At 41.4% G+C, this 18,557-nt stretch overlaps 2 protein-coding genes across 4 annotated transcripts in view; both read right to left on the bottom strand.

The window, feature by feature from the left end:
• Positions 1 to 4,259, bottom strand: part of LOC139779473 (unconventional myosin-Ie) — a 29,397-nt gene extending 25,138 nt beyond the window's left edge. Inside the window, exon 1 of one of the 2 annotated variants that reach the window (XM_071717849.1) lies at positions 3,975 to 4,259. In XM_071717849.1, coding sequence (XP_071573950.1) covers positions 3,975 to 3,977 — 3 coding nt within the window. In that variant the 5' untranslated portion in view covers positions 3,978 to 4,259. The remainder of the gene's footprint in view (positions 1 to 3,974) is intronic. The other variant, XM_071717844.1, reaches the window with a different exon arrangement.
• Positions 4,260 to 5,834: 1,575 nt separating this feature from the next.
• Positions 5,835 to 18,557, bottom strand: part of Frmd5 (FERM domain containing) — a 31,342-nt gene continuing 18,619 nt past the window's right edge. The window contains exons 6-12 of one of the 2 annotated variants that reach the window (XM_071717775.1): positions 17,761 to 17,916; positions 17,043 to 17,057; positions 16,243 to 16,331; positions 14,129 to 14,355; positions 13,701 to 13,868; positions 12,376 to 12,900; positions 5,835 to 11,054 (exon numbers count right to left, since the gene is read on the bottom strand). In XM_071717775.1, the coding sequence (XP_071573876.1) occupies positions 10,630 to 11,054; positions 12,376 to 12,900; positions 13,701 to 13,868; positions 14,129 to 14,355; positions 16,243 to 16,331; positions 17,043 to 17,057; positions 17,761 to 17,916 (1,605 nt within the window). In that variant the 3' untranslated portion in view covers positions 5,835 to 10,629. The remainder of the gene's footprint in view (positions 11,055 to 12,375; positions 12,901 to 13,700; positions 13,869 to 14,128; positions 14,356 to 16,242; positions 16,332 to 17,042; positions 17,058 to 17,760; positions 17,917 to 18,557) is intronic. The other variant, XM_071717783.1, reaches the window with a different exon arrangement.

Raw genomic sequence — 18,557 nt, 5'->3', positions numbered from 1 at the left:
ACTGTCGAAATAAATTTCTCACGATATGTCGCTTTGGTTATCTATAGAAGACCAGTTTATCTCATTTTCTGTGTGAAAGAAATGTCGAATTGAAATTTTATTTCTGACTAAACCCAAGCGATTTTTGCAGGAATTTAACTTAAAGATATATCGGCTATACATATATATATATATATTGTTTTGACTGAAATGTCATTTCTTTGTCAACGTATCTTGCCGTTCTCTATCGATTTATAATGACATTTAAGCATATTTAAGCATTTCCGCAACAGATCACTCATCAGCCAAGTGATAACGCAATCTCCTGTTATCTATAACCCAACAATATAACAATATCGAATAATGGATTCAAATCAGATTTACACGACATGTGTTTATACGTATTATAAGTCATCTTTACATCTTATATGATGATAGAATATGACAGTATATATATCTAATAATATATTTAAACAATGATAGCATATATACAGCGGTTTTCCGTATTTGGACGAAAATTTCTAAATAGTTTATGTAGAAACAACGAACACGCGCAAAGGAATGAAAATCTTTCTCTCAACAACGACCCGACGCGACGTCGAAAGCTACCGTTTAGTCCTGCCTTAGATCTACCGTTTGAAATCTCAGAAGTAATCTTGTGACTCATGGCAGGTGCGGATACGTCCGCTGATAGAGAACGACGAACGATACACACTCACGAACGTTCTCAGAAGAATTATATCTCATGGAGTAGAAAACGTGCGGGCGCGGGCGTCTCGGGCATTGGAACACAAACGGCACGCACAGACCGGCAATTCTAAGGCCGCGGCGCGGCGCGGCGCGGCGCGGCGCGGCGGCCGGCTCGGACAATAAGACGAACACACGCGTCCCTTGGCCTTGCTCGCCTGCATAGTGCATCGCATCCTTCGGAAACGATTAACAATGCCGCGATTATAAGCACGCGACGCAAGGACGCGTCCGTGCATGCGTTATCATCTCGCTAGACTCATATTTGCACTCCTCCGATAACGCGTTGCCCAACCGGCTCTGCGATAGCGATCTCTCTCTATATCTCTCCTTTGCGATAGTCGCCGACACGAAATTCCGACTATTCCGAGCGATCGAGAATGGAGATTGATCACGCGCCGCACGTCACTCTGCAGTCGCCTATACTCTAATTGAATCGAGTTGAAATAATTGATTCAATTATATTGCGCGCGACTGTATACCGCGATGAATATTGTTATAAAAGGGAAAAGAAATTGAGAGCTTTATTAGCGCCACAACTCAATAAAAATCAAGCCTCTGGCTCTTTGATAAATTTTCTCCTCCCCATCGCGCTTCTTTAAATAAATATTTATCGATCCCCGCGATGGGACGTCGCAAAAGTAACGTACATGCAAACTAAATGCATCCTAACAGGATATTCCTCTACATATATCGGTCGGTGTACGCAATGTGCACAACCGTAAAATTCCCAGCGCATAATAACAGTTGTAAAAGTGTTCTCAGAAGGTACCGAGGTTACCAATACGTATACTTTATCGAAGAGAGCTTTAAAACGTCATTACACGCATCAGTGACGATTCTCCTCTCTCTCTCTCTCTCTCTCTCTCTCTCTCTCTCTCTCTCTCTCTCTCTCTCTCTCTCTCTCTCTCTCTCTCTCTCTCTCTCTCTCTACTTTACACCGTGACGATCGCTCTGATTTCCAGAATAGGAGATAATCCATTAGATTAGATAGCTACAATTGAAGAGAATTTTGTCTCATAAATGAAACTATCGGATGCTGTCGTAATCGCTATGAAAATTTAAAGGAATTGCAGCTACAATATTACTGCGAACGTATCCGGCTTCTTAGCTGCGTTACCATAGCAAATATCTGTTCTAACTGACTAATAAATATCGATAACGCAGCTTTTTCTGTAGATATATTCGATATTCGTCAGGCTAGCGAATCCATAAGAAACGGTATACGCCACGCATTAAAAAAATATAGATGTTTATAAAAAATTTGGAAATGTCTCTGTAAAAATGAAGACTTTCCTTGAAATCTGTCCTCAGTCCTCAGTAATCGCCCATGCAATTGTCGACGGCATTCAGCCCGAGACGCACTTATACAGTTGACGACGTCCATTGCAGTAAGCATGGCGATCGTGTGACGACAGTCGTTCCTTTAACCGTTCGAGCCAAATAGAGATCGCCTACGAAAGCCTCTCGTCGAGATACCTACTTCGCTCACGAAAGTGAGGGACGGAGCAAGGAAGGAGAGAAAAAGGCGCGAACTAGTTCAACGAACCTGTTAAAGTCCATCGTGAAAAATGTGACTCACCGTGCAAGCGCGAGGTATAATGCCGCAGCATTATCCTGTTTTGCAAATTTATTAGGAAGCGTCGGAAGCGATCGCAGGGTGTGTATTGTATCGAGGCGACGCAATGCGGTTTTAACGCATGACAGCGCGCGAAACCTATATCTTCAAATCGTACGCACTCCGTCCGACGAGATTTCTGATGTTGAAAGCATTAAAAATCAATAGAAAATCAACCACAAATTTTCGATCAAATTTATCTCATTCCGTGGTATAAATTAAGATTATTAAAATATTGAAATATTAAGATTATTCAAATATTCTGGTGATTCGCAAAGTGCAGCTTGATGATTTAGATGTAGAAAATCTGGAACTTTGATGATTAACGGATTTCTTGGAAATGATCGCTCACCGATCCGTATGTCAAGTACGTCATCGACGTAACTATTTTCTCTCGAGACCCTCGAGGGCGATTTACGCGACGAGTCCTTGCGCGTAATATACAACAATGGCGTCCAATGTAAAATGAATATAATTATCGGTTTCCAATTAATTTCAAAGTCGTCTCTAATATCTTTTCCGATTCGCAAGTGTTGAAACGCGGCTGTACGCCGGTATAACGCCGCTGCGCTTCTGCAAAGGCTGCGCTTTGATTAACGAGGACAATCAATTAATCGCCGTTGCTTCAAGACAGTGCAGTTTCCTGCATCACGTTCGACGTTGGGGCATTTTAGTCTTGCCATTGCCTTTGAGCCGTGAGAAAATGAATCACTTCCCGTTCACGGATCACGAGACAAAGAAAGGCGGGACGCAAGGAGAACGCACTCGCGACACGACTCCACCACGAAGATCACGCCAAGATCACGAATTCTACGAGCGACCGTTCATCTGCTAAGTACTGCTTCTTCATTCTTCGCAAGATCGGTCGCTTCGCATGCACGACTCTAATTTTACAATATACGGCCTATTCTTCCCTATTATCCGCATGTCCACTTTGTGCAATAAATACAAAGATTTATGTACAATTGAATTAATTATTAAAAAGATTCTCTTCTTGTAAAAAGATTTTATTTAATAATAATTTAATATTTAATAAATATACTTGTGTATCGAAGGTAAGAACTTCGATGGGGAAACAATTCTGACGTCATTCAACTACAAGACACTTCATTACTCACGATCCAAGAGTCAAAGCGACCTGCGATACAATATCTGGGCTGAATTTAAAGTTTACTCCGAGGTCAGATTGAATATGACAGAACATATATATTTATATTCAAGTCCCGATAGGATCTCATAATTTTACAGCGCGATATGAGACATCGCATTGCACATTTTTTTCACACCCTTCATTTGAATCGAATTTAATTTCTACTCCCCTGCATTATATTTAGACATATTATGAATTCTTTTGCATTTATATCGATCCCATCGCGTAGCCCTATAAATAATAAATAAATAAAACGCTTGAAACACCACCAAAATGTCCAAAATACTTTTCAACAAAATAGCGCAATTTTTGTCACTCATTTAATAGGACAGTAATGCGATCTCTCTTCGAAACTCAACACATTCCATTTATATCCTCGATATTTCAGGCAGATTCCAATTTCATTCAATTATCGAAAACTCGGAAAACTGAGCTCAACGACGCCGCTCTCCGCTTGCTTAATTAAACATTTTCAATTACCATGTCGTTGAAATTGAGAGGAAAGATCCACCAAAGTTGTCGGCAGGTCCCGCAGGTAGTCCACCTAACCTTAACCGCTCCGAATCATATCGCGGACACAAATGACGCACGTGACACACCGAAGATGATCACCGATGACACCGATCGCTCAAGCAGGTCCGCGTTTAAATGACACGCCGCGCCGGGGGCCGGGCCGGGGCCGAGACCGGGAAGACGCACGCGCGTGTACACACAAACACACACGCTCGATGTCGACGGCTTCGTAGTCCGTCGCGGACTGAACGACGAACGACCACCAGCACCAGCACGGTGAGTCACCGCCGTCACCGGTACCGGGCTTGGGGCTTGGGGCTTGGGGCTTGGGGCTTGGGCTACCGGGACGCACGCTGCCTTTGTAAGAGGCGCGACGGGAGAATTCTGGATTCCGCACGTCTCACGTTATTCCCCTGTCGCATGTATAAGTTTTTTTTAGAAGCGTCGAATTACGCCGAGTTTGGCTGTACTATACTACTTACGACCGAACGACTCCACTTTTTGTAAATTTCTTAATTATAACGCCCATAACACACGATTCTCTCCATCGTCCATCAATCTTCTCTGCCTTTAGCTCGTGGAGTAGATCAATTTGGCTTCTGAGAGACTCGTGTATCGAAGACCGTTGCTACACGTCGGATGAAGTCGTGAGAGCTGTTAGGCTCTATTTACTGTAGTGAGTCCAAGTAAACTCGTCGCGTTTGTTGATTTTGTCATCGAAACGTTAATGTCGCGCGTAGAGGTAACAACAGCCGAAAGGGGAAATCGGTATACATCTCGTGAAAGTTGACTCGGTACTTATTGATGTTTGTATACACATGTCGCGATAACGAACCGCCGACGGCCGTTCCGTTCCGATGTTAGGTCCTAGCAAAACATCAATACAGCAGGTGAGACTCTCCTTTCACGGACAGGTGTATGCCTACGTATCGCTTTATCCATGAGTTTGCCGAGTTGCGTTAATTCAAGGCCGTTGTTAATTCACTTTCCACGGATGAACTCGTCCCAGTTTCGAGCGAGACGCAGTCTCCTGATTTTCGATTGCGATTGTTGCTTTCCGTTAAGATCTTATTATCTTAACGGATATTAATATTAACGGATATTAATATCTTAAAGGCCCGGTCGTTAGCTAGCATTTCGTAAAAATCGTTCGCGATTTTACGCTCCATCGCGAAAATGAAGGATCGGCATCTATGAAGCGTACGGAAAAAATCAGCGGCAGACCGCGACTCTTAAAATCACGACACGATGAATCACGCACATCATTAGTATTATGTACTCTCATCCGTGATGCTATATTGACGAAATGATATCTTCGCTTTCAAACTGAATGCGTGACTAAGTAAGGCGGTGTTGCGATTCTTCGTTATCATCTTCACCGATTAGATTATTCCGCTGTCAACGTTGGTATCTCTGTTAATATTATGTTACTCGTATTTTTCAATAAGCATACTATTTAAGCGTCTATTAGCAAAAAAAGAAATGTGTTGATTTGTGCGGTTTACGATCGTTTTACATCGAAATTTGAATAACCGATCAGAATTATAAAGACTGCAAGTTATTACTCGAGCAACGTATCTAATTCGTACCCAGGTAGCAAGACTCGTCATTTTGACGTCAATTGACGTCAAAAGTCTGTCATTTTGACGTCTTTTGACGTCATTTGACGTCAAAATGACGAGTGCTTGCTACCTGGGTATCTTATCTTTATGCGATAGAATAGATTCGGGGAACCGAATGTCGAAACGCAGGAATCGCTTGTTCGACTGTTGGAAAAAAGCGTATAAAACTCTGGATGGTATTTTATGAAATATTTCGTTTCGCGGGTTTGCAATGAAATGTTTTGTTTATTCATGCATGCGATACAAAATTTCAAGGACTAACAGACCAGGAAAAAAAACGCACTCCTCATACGACTACAACTGTTCGCTACAATTTGCAAGCGTACAAAAAGTGTACATACGAATGGAGATTGTAGAAAGATTATCATCGGTATTTCGTTTTGATTAGCGCAGAGCTCCGCTTCTCCGTCGTCGCGTCGGCCGTTTTTAATTAACATTGCACTTACACCCAACTTACATCCACCGTCACATTTGTACACAAGGTAGTATTTAGCCCTCTGTTAAATTATTCCTGCAGTCGCGTCCGTATAAAGGTTCGGTTGAAATTCACTTACGTAGCAGCTACAGCGAATAAATTACTTACTCGTTAGTCATCAAATAAATATCTAAACAAATTAATCCCGAGAACCTCGACAACTCGACTATTAAAAATAACGCAGTAGGCTAGATGTACATTTACATGAAGATCCGCACAGTTCGGCAGCGATATCAAGTAATTACATTAACAATTGACGTATAGCCGTGTTCAGCGTCAAGTACGATCACCGATTGCGCGCCAGAAAAGTGTTACGAATTTTAACGGCTTACAATTAATGAGAAAACGAATTTCGGATTTTACAGTCGTACGAAGAACGAGACGTTTGTTAACAAACGCACGACGTATTGTACGCATTGTACGCAATCCTGATTGAAGATTACTGTCGGTTGCAGTTTCATACAAGCACATCGCGTTACAATCAATTTACAATAAGGATGAAACGCGGCTTGCAATAATGTCAACTGATGATACAAAAATCTTATCGATAATACGAATATCATAAAAGGGAGATATTTTTACTTTGAATTTTTTTCACGTCTGCGCAACTACATCGTACAACGTTTTTAAAATATCGTACTCGTACCACTAAAAGTTCAACGTAAGAGACCGTCTACGATCTATTAGCTATTTCGATACGAATTAAATCTCACTCCCCAAATTCCCAAATTAAAGCGTACTAAATTACCGTTGTTAATTATAACGTTTGATACCAAATTCGTCACCAATAATTATGTCATCAACTAGGTCTAAATTATTGAAAACATATGTTACTTCTATCTTTTGGAAACATCCTGTATATTGCCTGCCTTCAATCGTTGCGCAAAGATCATATAATCCGCTAACATTTAACAGTTTTAACATTATAGTGAACCTTTTTCTCCTTACTATATACAGCTGCGCATCGTCTATGATGACTTAATTTTACCGGGGAAGTTCTGTAAAGTGTATCGCGCAGAGGCTATGCCACGTTCCGACGATCTTCAACTCTCAATATTATTCCATTCCATCCCTTACGTTAAACAATCTTCGGACTTTAGACCGAGTGTCTAATTAAAAATTTTGCTCTCCGAACCGGGATTTTTAACAATCAACACTCGCGATTATTGCAAGCAGAAATCCCAATCCTATTATTATACGCTTCTTGGAGAGTATTTGAAATAGAAAGTAGTTCTCTCAAGTGCAAACTCTTGAGTATCATATAATTCTAAATTCAACATTAGTTTAGTTATATGAACTTTGCTGATAGGAGAGCAACCCTCGGAGAGTATAACAAATTGAACGTGGCATCGCAAGAGATTCTTTTTCTTATTTAATGTCCGTCGGATAATTTTGCTCTCAAAGATTACTCTTATAGAGTGTAGAATCATCCAGATTTGGATCAGTAATCAGTATTCGAGATTTCTCGTAGAGTAGAATCATTCAGATTTGGATTAATAAGTAGCATATCAATTTTTCGCGTTTCAATCCAAACTTTTATCGTTTCCGTTAAAATTTTCTCGTCTCTTTTTTACATCGACTGGCCCAGCGAGAGCGGGTACCCTTAATTAATAACTAGAATTACATTTATATTGCAATTGACATCCGTTTATTTATACAATTAGCTTGATGCTCGCGGCGTTCTCCTGCTCCAACGAAAAGCATTTGGTCGTCTAACGAGACGTGACCTTCTTGCATGGATTAATCTTCGTCTTACATTATCTAATTATCTAATTTAAGCGAATTAAATTTTGATTTAAGCTATAATCTCATCCCAGCCGGCTTATTAATAAGCTGCGGAAGTTCGTGAGATTCTGTGCTGGTCCGAAACATGCGTTTTCCCTGACAACGCTAATAATAGACTAGAAAGGAGATTCTGTTTATCGCCCACGTGGGAAAGGCCGAAATCTCGCGAACCCCCGTTGCTTTATTAACAACGATATGTCGCGTCTCGCACAGTTACCACTCTAATTTTCTAGAGCCGTCTGTACTCTCGACAACGCTTCTCTTTTCATCAACGTCGGAAACACCTTAGAACACCGATCTCAAGAATTTCACGAATCTATGTCGACGATCTGAGATATGAACAGGTCTCACGGACAGGAGAGCGCCGCCAAAAGCCTCGACGCGAAGATCGGCATGAGATTCATCATTCATTAATTTACTTAATTTCTGTTTCACCTTTTTCCTCGCGCCACTCCATTTTCGTTCAGCTTAGGGCGGATTTCGAGCGAATCGAATGACACGAAAGGGTGTAAGACAGCGTAGGCACTTTTAGGAAAAATGGCTGACAGTGAGGTTGCGTGTCCACTCGAGAGTTAAAAGCTCTTCTTCTCGAGAACAAATGTCAACTGTACAACTTTATGATTAACGGAGAGTCACCGACTATTTTCTTCAGAAATTTTTGCTATCGACGGTAAAAGTTTGCCACTTTCGGTAGTAAAACGCTGGAGCGGACATTCAATCTAAGGTGTAAGATAAATCAGAACCTGCCTGTAATCAATTATGTAAGTTATATAATTATATGTATTTTAATACACATACATATAAATCATATAATTACGTTAAATCTTGGGAAATCGCATTTTACAATTTCGCAAAAAGAAATAAGTTTTTTTTTTAAGAATTTATGTACATAATTCTTTAGCTTTAAATTCAACGCGTATGCGTCTATAATTATTAAATCTGTTTCAATTTTGTGTTTTACTCCTTTTCGATTTAATTGCATATATACGTAAAACGCGAGAATTAAGAGATACATTCTCTCAAAATTTCATGTAATTTTATCAAACGCGATACATATCTGCGAAGGCAGATCCTGACAGATCTTACTTTCATAAGAGAGACATGTCCTTAAGATCTATATCAAGAATTTACACGCTGCGATGAAAGATGTTATACTCTCGCGATAGAATAAGATGACAAGACAAAGTGATCACGCACATCAAGCGCACCTATGCCCGCGTACATCCGAGTAAGAACGCAAAGAAACCGACAGCGGAATCTCGTCAATTTAACGCTGCCACGCAATATCCTCCACCATTTCCGTACTAGAGCTGCACGTATATAGTCTACAATTATCTACGAAACAATTGCTTTTCGTTGACGATTTAAAATAATCTAAAGTCTCTATAAGTAGCGTCGCCTTGTCTAGTGACTTGTATATAATATATTACATATTCGCTTTTTTTTTGTGTGTGTAGGTGTGTGTATGTATGCCCTTTCTTTCGTCTCTTCACAATGTCAAAATATTTTTACTTTGTCTATTATACCGCGCGCACATTGCGGTTTGGGCGTCTTTTCGTGTTATCCGCGACACACGGGGAAAGTTTCACGAAAATCCGGAGAAAGAGCACTCCTGTCCTCGTTCTTTTCATGGTAACACGATAGGCCATTCGATAACCAACATTGCACTATGTATGTATACGTAATGTCCGTCCGAGTGCAGGTATGCACCAAACAAAATCGAGCTTTTCTTACAGCCAAAATCTGTTTTCTTTTTTTTCTGTCAAATAATCCTTTCTAAATATGAATAAAATATTGTAATACAATGAACACGAGATACACCTACCCAATTTCATGAAATATATAATTTAATGTAACGAGTTTTAAAAAATCGAGTCAATGCCATTTTTAAGATGAATAATTCATTTAATGATTAAAAGATTTTTCCTTGCTCATTGCAACTGTGCACAAAAATATTAAAATTTACTTTTCAATAAATCAGTTATTAATATTGTTCATTAAACAAGTATATTCTATTATATTGGCGATGTATATTTCCACAAAAGAATATTAATTCATAAGGAAAACTGGCGGAACTTAATATCTGCAAGATAAATACGTCGATTTTGTGGATCCGTATTCTGCCGAAATAGCAGTCGAGTCAGCAGCAAAATAACTAATGAGAAATCCAGGAAACTTAGTGAAATACGCGTGGTCATAAAAAGCGTTCTTCATAAAAACAATAAGCAATTTAAGAACATTACAGATAAAATATAACGCATAAACACAATTTTATACATACATTCTGCTCACATCCCGATTAAATACAACCTTTGTACAGTTTTCTCTTTTATACAGAATTCCGACTTCCCGTCGGTCGAATTAAAACGCGTACGCGCATTCCCCTCGCGCGTAAGTTTGCGCGAGATTCCGACCTCGGTTAATCCCTTCAACGCGATGCTTCTCATCTCTCCTCTTCCGGGCTTCCTTTCTTCTGCTTCCGGTAGCACTCGGTCTTCTGGTCTTCTCGGTCCGAAGCACTCACGCTCGTGCAACCAAGCTGCGATGCGACGCGACGGTGCGCAACGGGGGGGAAAGGAGGCAGGAGGCGGGAGCAATAGGGATAAGAGGCGCACGTTCTTTTCTCCGCGACTTGTGAGCCGTGAATTCTTTCAGTCACGAGTCCATCCTGGCAACTTGGCACTGAAGGGAGAGCGAGCTACGCGATGACGTAGGACGACCTCGGCCCGGTCTTGTCACATCAAAATAGGCCGAGCTTGGTCCGCAGGAACTCCTTGATCGGAACGTAATATTGGCTCCTTAAGGCCACCATTTCCGGTGTCTTGCGCAGGCTGTTGAACAGCGTCGTGTCCGTCTCGAACACCAATACCGTCACAATGAACAGCACCGTGATCGTCAGCATAAACGCTGGAATGAAGATCCTGACCACGTGCAGACTCCTGTGTCTGAGCTTGCCGCTCGCCGCGCGCCGGCCGCCCTGATGGTGCTGCTGCTGCTGCTGCTGGAGGCTGAGCTTGGAATTTTGCAACTTCTGCATCTTCGGTACCGGCGTGACCGAACGACTGTGCGGCTTGCCGGACGCATCCAACAGCTGACTCTCCGACGAGGAGTGGTCGAAGGAGTCCCTGAAGTAGTAATCGTTCGCCTCGCCCTCGTGCTGAACGACTGAAACAGAAAGGACGCGATCGATGCTATTGAATGGCTGCGTTAGCGAGCGACTCGTAAGGAACGAAGACGTTACAAGTGCGGAGACTTTCTGACGATCTCGCTCCGAAGCTTGAGGATCGCATTCGTAGAGCTAGCAGGTTCTATTTACGATATTACGAACTCAACTGATTTGAAATAATTCTTTTATTTGTGATAATTAATTTCCATTGCATATTCGAGCCAATATATCATTTCCTTTGCTTTTAACTCTCAAAAATAAAAAACAAAAAGCATGGAGGAACGTGTGAGAAACACGAAAGAGGCGCAAATAAAATAGCAGCTATTTTATGTTAAACTAATCCAATTTTATACAGATATGTAGTAAGATATATATTTATATCATGCGCCTCTTATATATCGCAATGCGGAATTGAGTTCAGAAGAGACAAGAATAAAATAACTCCCTTAGATATCTTCTTGAACGTGCAAACCAGCTAAATGTCTCCAACAAATCACATTATTATCGAGATGGAATAATTTCTGTATCTATAAAAGATATTATTTCCGTGATTCGTTATTACAATTTACTCAGCTAATTGATCCTTTATTCGAGATACGTGTTATCATTTTGACGATAAAATATTAGAAAGTTGTGTTAGAAGAATTTGAAAAGAAATGTTAGAAAAATTTCACGTCTAATTTCATTCAAATTATAATTTCGTTGAAAAAATAATACAAAAGGTTTTTGTAACGATGACTTATTTGGGCAAAAGTTAGATCAAAGTAGAATAGATCATCGATCTCCACGAATCCACGATCCTACGGAGGAGATCGACAGATGAATTCACGTATACGCGTGCACTTTCGCAATCGTAATTGCGATCGTTATTTTACCGATTTAACTATCGTACTTGGGGCTTGGTGCTATGTGACGGGAATCTTTCAGTGATTCATAAATATTCGAAACTCCTGAAAAGCTGCCCCGTCCAACGGCCAATTGGCAAGCACGATGGTCGAAGTGTCTCGCAAAACATTTCGCGAATCCACCGGGGATAACGTGTCGGATGTGTCGGTTTGTATATACGTTAACACTGTTAACAGGCGCAAGCCCATGCAGACCGCAATAGTCGAAGCGTAACATAAAGGAAGAGGCAGGGTAACAAAGCAGAGTCCAACTCCAACGACAACGACAACGACGTACACGCGGAAGTATGGGATAGGGCGAGGTAATACGCGACTAACGGAAGAAGAGACAGAGGGTGACGGAGAGGGAAGGAGAGGAGAAGGAAACGGGAGGTCTTTGACATTTCAACGTCCTAGGGGGGGTCTTCGCGCTTACCTGCTGCCTCCCGTCGTCCCGAGACTCCCGAGCGATCGAATCCATTCGACAGTCCGGGCCTCGCGGCCAGATTCGCGCAACCGTTGGCGGTCTTCGTCGTCGTCGATCCGCGGCCTACCTCGCCGTCGATCTCGCTTACCTCTACCCGCGTTTTACCGCCGTGCTCGTCGTGCGCGTAGTGCACGCTTTTGACAGGGATGCGTCCGTTGGCACTCGCCGGCGCCTTCGAGCTCTTGATTATCAGGGCGGTCGACCGCACCACCGTCGGGCATCGCTCGTTAGTCAGGGCGTTAATGCGCTGCCGCACGACGTGCTTGACGTCGTGGCCCGCCAGCTCCTCCGAGCCTATCACTATTTTCTGACTGTACAACGGTTGCGGTCGATTCAGCGTGCTCTTGGGAAATTTCAGTTTAGCTTTCGCACGGTTTGTGATGGTGTTGGAGGTGGTGATGGTGGTAGTGGTGGTGGTGATGGTAGTAGTAGACGTGTGGGTGGCACTCGCATGCGTATCATTTTCGTCTACGGCTAAAAGAACAGAAAGAAAAGGAGAAAACAAATCAACCGAAGGTTCTAAGAAGCCAAAGAAGCGACGGCGACGGCGACGGCGGCGGCGGCAGCGACGGCAGCGACGGCGCAACGAACGTCATCGATGCACGAAAGCACGAACGACGTTTACTCTTCGATATTTAGCGAGCAATGCGAGCGGGCGGCGATTCGATTTACTTCAATTTTTATGCTTGTTAGAGTTCATTCCTTTATTAAAAAAGAATAATGTACGAATGTATTAATTTTCGTTTTTTTTTTCAGATCAGCTTTCGTTTTTCTCAGGTATAAGAGTAGTTAATTTCGAGTCGATAGAGATCGTATCGAAAAATTACCTCGCTTTCTAAGAAAAGCAAAATTCCACGTGTTATTCCGTATTATACGCTTCATCATGCATTAGTTTCTATCAAAGACACTAAACATTTTCTTACTGAAGTACCTTAACAACTATTGATTCGATCGTTGATATATCTGACTAAGAATACGTTTCTCCTTTATAGAATTGGAATACAAGCTTTCATCGGGTTAGTTAGTTAATATATCGCTGTTTTCATTGTCGTGTACACATGCGTCGCGGCGATGGACTCGAATGGGCCAAGAAGCTGAACGAGATTAGGGAATCCAATGTTACGAACAGGAGAAAGAGAGAAAAAGAGAAAGAGATAGATAGAGAAAAAGGAAAGAGAGAGAGAGAGAGAGAGAGAGAGAGAGAGAGAGAGAGAGAGAAGGAGAGAGAAAGAGAAAGAGAGAAAAAGTGGCAGTTATCACGGCCGTTAACTAACCGTTGTTTCTCCTGGTGTGAATCTCTTGGTCCTCGGATACGGTCTCCAGAAGGGGCAAGGTATTGTCTGGACAATAGGGCGAGCTGAGGGGAACCCCCGCACCGCCGTCCAGCATCCCGCTGCCGTCCAGGCCCGCGCTGTGACAGCTACGTGGTAAACTGGAATATCCTGTGAAATGTGAGGAAAAGAAAGCTATTGCACAGTTCATGCATTAAGATCGCATTTCAATTACCTTACAATGCCTCTCAATTTTATGACAAATCGAAATCGCGCTGCTACGTAAAATTGCGGTAATTAATCCTCGGCGAAATCCTAAATCTGACTGAATTTCTACCATTCTACAGAAGAATGCATCCGTTAACACGGACTACCAAAAAAACGACACCGTATGCAAATTACATAGCGGTAAAAAAAAAAGAATTACTCACGTATTTCGACGAGATCCTGGCTCGGCGTGCTGGGGGTTGCCGGTACGCTGCTGGCCTTTCTTCTCAAACACGTTGTCTGGCAGCGTTGTATCGGCGGCTCCTCTTTCCGGAGTGGTCCTGCCTCCTCCAGAACTTCCCTTTCCGTTCTTCCGGTATATTTAAACTTGTATCCCCACGAAAAGATGGAGCCGCCACTCACCACCGGCGCGTCCGACGCCCTCGGCAAGCTGCGCACAGTCGTTAAAAATTACTCGTGATGCTAAATACCCGTGTGCTTTACGCTTTGCTATATTGCACAATTGGCAACTAACAATTATATATATTCGCAGCGAACTACCATCGTGACAAAACGCTTATGAACGCGTCATTTCTAGGCTCTAAAAAAAAATCGTGAAAAATGATTAATCCACTGGTTCGGATCGTCGAACACAAAGCGGCACCGCGCAAGCAGGCGCCGCGAAAAGATCGCAAGTATCGAAGATAGGTCTTCACCCGCGCGGAATCCAACTAAGCACAGAAGAGAGGATTTATGCTCGCATAAATTTACCGAGCGGAACTAACTCGGGACTGCGCTGGTCCCGCGATCGAAATCGTCGCGTTCGCCGTTGCGGCTAACGTTAACTCCCCGAATTTCGGTGACCCACAGGAATTCGATTCCCTCTGGGTAATACCTCTACCTAGTTGATTAGATTGTCTCCCCTAACTGTTTTTCGCGTTTGATTCCAGGCGCGGCAGTTTTAGTGGATATAAGAATATTTTTTACTCTTGTAAATTGTTATTAGTTCTCTGTATAATGTATCGTCAACATATCTTTCTTAGAAAAAGTTGACATTTAAAGCTGAAGCAATACAGGTTGAATTTCTGTCGCATATTCTATCTCGCGGTGGTTATTAAAACGTACTTAAAATATTTGGATAGCGGCCAAATTACCGCGACAAAACAACGATCATTCACCATGAGCGATTTTACCATTTCTAATGCACACTCGAGACATTCCGATAAGTATATCTTCATCACGAATAAATATGACCAATGTCAAGATTGCGTGCATCCTTCCAGTAACCCTTTGATTCTTCCGTTTATTATTGTAATCACGAAACCTTCATTTTTTTCATAGAACTTCCTCATAGAGAGCTTTATACTAGGCAGATTTAACAATCTTATTTTTGCAAAAAAAAAAAAAAATTTCGAGGAGTGAAATCGACTCTTTACTATGAGAAATACAAATTTAATTAATTGAGCAAATTCAATGGCAACGGCGCGAATGCTGGAGCTTAATTCCAGATCGCGTTGTCGTTGACGATACGTTTGTTCGAAAATGGTGCCACGTTATGTTTGTGCGTTATAAAATTAATTGAAACGTACATGGGACGATATTTAATTACCTAATATTCGTAAAATTGCGATAATCCGCTACTGCAAATATACCGTACCCGAATTGAGACGATACGTTCGTCGCCGAAACGATATTCTACAAGTATAAGCATTCGTTCGGGCATCCATCAATGCTCGCGGTAGAAACATTAAATTTGGCCGCGCGATGGTAACGATAAACCGTGCATGTAAATGCCAGCGATATTTCTGGGGATCAAATGCATCTTTTACAGCAGCGCCGGAGCCACTTTTACGGCCTTCGTTCAATTACTTATCTCGGAAATTTCGGAGAAGCACCGCACGTACAGCGAGGCCAAAATGCGAAAAGGCCGGAAGACATTTTGCAAACTTCGCTTAAGCTTCAATCTAGTATTGAAAACTAAAGATCTGCGAGTGATCGGTCGTGTTATTAAATTTTCGAGGAGAAAGATAACAGTTCTGTTTCTCAGTCAAATAATCTGTTATATGCAGCATCGTACTAAGAACCCTCGAAAAGTCAGAAATAAAATTATAAAATGAGAAACATCTTTTTTTTTTCATTTAAAATACAAGTTTTCCTTTGCGCGCGTTTGAATCGTTAACGGTTAATATACAGGAATTTGCGTCGTGGAACATGGTGAGAACACGTGAATGGATAAAAGCTTCTTCATAAGCAGCGGAAATGCCATGCGATGTAAAACACGGTAAATCTCATACGTGCTTAAAAGCTAAAGGGGAAACACGAATAAAGGGGTACTCACGTAAAAAACAGCATCTGCTCGATAGCGCATCTCCACACGTGACGACAGTTCGTTGTCGTGGGACATTTGAACCCGACGAGATGCTTTTTCTGAAAATTGCAAATGCGAAGACGTTCGAGAAATATCCTATCTTGACGTTATATTGTATTATGCGAGCAAGTATCCGCATGTTTGCAAAATAAAACGAAGATCATCTTTGCTCTTTGGGCAAAATAAATAAGTGAAAAAAGAACGAGCAGATAAACTTTAACACTGAAACTTGTTCCAATAATCGATGATGATATTCTTTAACGACCATGCACGATGACAATCACTTGTTTGAGATTATTGCAATGTCACGTCGCGTTTGTACGATCGCAAAATGGAACGAAACGCGTATGAATATTATCAGCTCGGAGAACACGATTCGCTACGTTTCGTGGCCGGAATTTCCAATTTGAAAATGAGACGGATATCCTGTAAAAATGTACAGTTTCAAAGTGACAAAGACGCACGGCAGTATTGTTCGTGGTTTTATGAGTAATGAAAAATAGTGCGAAGGCAAGAGGGTTCGTGAGATAAGAAAGATTTATTATTCGTAAGGCAACGTAAGTACGAGATACGTATCTCCTAAAAGCATCTATATTATATTCCATATTTTGATATGGAACCTAACCGGATCATATAAACATGTAACATGTACAGAAATCGTTCCAAGCTATTTGATTTTTTCTTCGACATGTGATGTTTCTTCTGATTTTTCTACATTGATCTCGTAATAATTAAATTTTATATGCGATTAAAATCGCTCTCTGACTCACCTTCGTCCTAACGTCCTGCGCGAGTCCAGCAGGGAGAGAAATAATAGAATTACTTAATTTACAATCACGTAGTATCTGACGTCACATGCACATACCGCACGCGCATACGCTGCACGCGAACGAGTCATGCACGAACGAGAGCGCGCATTTTCACGTGCGATTATCGTAACATAGTAGTATACAGCGTTTGCAATTAGAAACTGTCGAGATAAAACAAGTTCTTTTCAAGGGTTTGAAGGTCTAGATTCCCTGAAAGAAACTTGTGTAACGTGATACGAGAAACGTGGTTAAATAATTTCGACGAAGATCTTTTAATGGACAAAGGTTTTTGTTATCGTCGTGCGTTTAACATTCAGAATTGAACGAGCAACATTACAAATTGGACAAACTTTACAACGAAGCAACGATTTTCAGTTTTAAGAGTCTTCGTTTGATTTCAATGCATTACACGGCACATTTAAGCTAATTAAAGCCACGTCTTACTAGATGTTATATTCCCACGTTTTTATTCTCCGTATAATGTGTTTAATGCACCTTAATTTTAGCAATTAAATCATAATGTTACGAGATTCTTTTATATAATGTAGTATGCGTGAAAACTTCTCTGGAAAATTTTTTAATTATTATTAGGTGAGGAATATTGCGTCGTGTCTATACTCTATCACCGTTTTCGTTCGATAGATCATGATATCTAATAGACAGCAACAAATACGCTTACCTCGTTTATCGTCACATGCACGATAAACATCTTCCCTTCGAAATTGATCTTCTGAACTTCCGACCAACGGAAATGCTGTATCTTCTTTGAGTCTTGGAATGTCAGGATCCCACAGTGGTTGATGCCCAGATGAAGCTGCGTGCCCTTGTCGGGATCCTGTAAATGTAACGCGAAACGTATTTATCAGAAAATAGAATCGCAACGTGGCCGGAAACACAACGCGACGTTCGTGTGGATAATGTGAAAGAGAATTTAAGAAATTTCCATTTAGTTAATGTATTCGCTATTTCGAGGGACTATCCTGAAATCGAATCGCAATTTTATCTCTCTTAATTTACATTAAAAATTGTTAAATTTTGATCGACAGCGTAGGGAAAACAGTTTACATGTATATTACTGCCCTAGATGCAACTAATTACGTGGAAAAGTTATTTTATTAACATTATCTGCAATTGTTATGTTTATATTTGTAACTTGTTACTCACTCTCTGATCCATTTTTTCTACGAGTCTTTTCTTTCCACAATTTATTCAATGCATCGTTATTGTCGACCACTTTCGATAAGTGTACATCGTACATCGCGATGGTCAATGAGACGTTCGGCGTGTGAAACAGATACTTTACAGGCGAATGTGGTACTTTTCTCGAGTAAGTGAGAACATCGAACATCTCGTAGTCAACGAGATGCCGTGCCATAAAAATGGCATTTTCCCTTAAACGGAAGACGGTCGCAACAGTGGATCGCGATTATTTCTTCAGCAAAAATGTCGCCGTGCAGCCAGGAAGTGGAAAACCAA

The sequence above is a fragment of the Temnothorax nylanderi genome, unplaced genomic scaffold (assembly GCF_030848795.1).
Source record: "Temnothorax nylanderi isolate EJ_2023f unplaced genomic scaffold, tnyl_v1.0 TNYL_tig0006_pilon, whole genome shotgun sequence".
NCBI classification, from domain to species: Eukaryota; Metazoa; Arthropoda; class Insecta; order Hymenoptera; family Formicidae; genus Temnothorax; species Temnothorax nylanderi.
The sequence above is the reverse complement of the archived record's forward strand: the minus strand, read 5'-3'. Positions and strand labels throughout refer to the sequence as shown.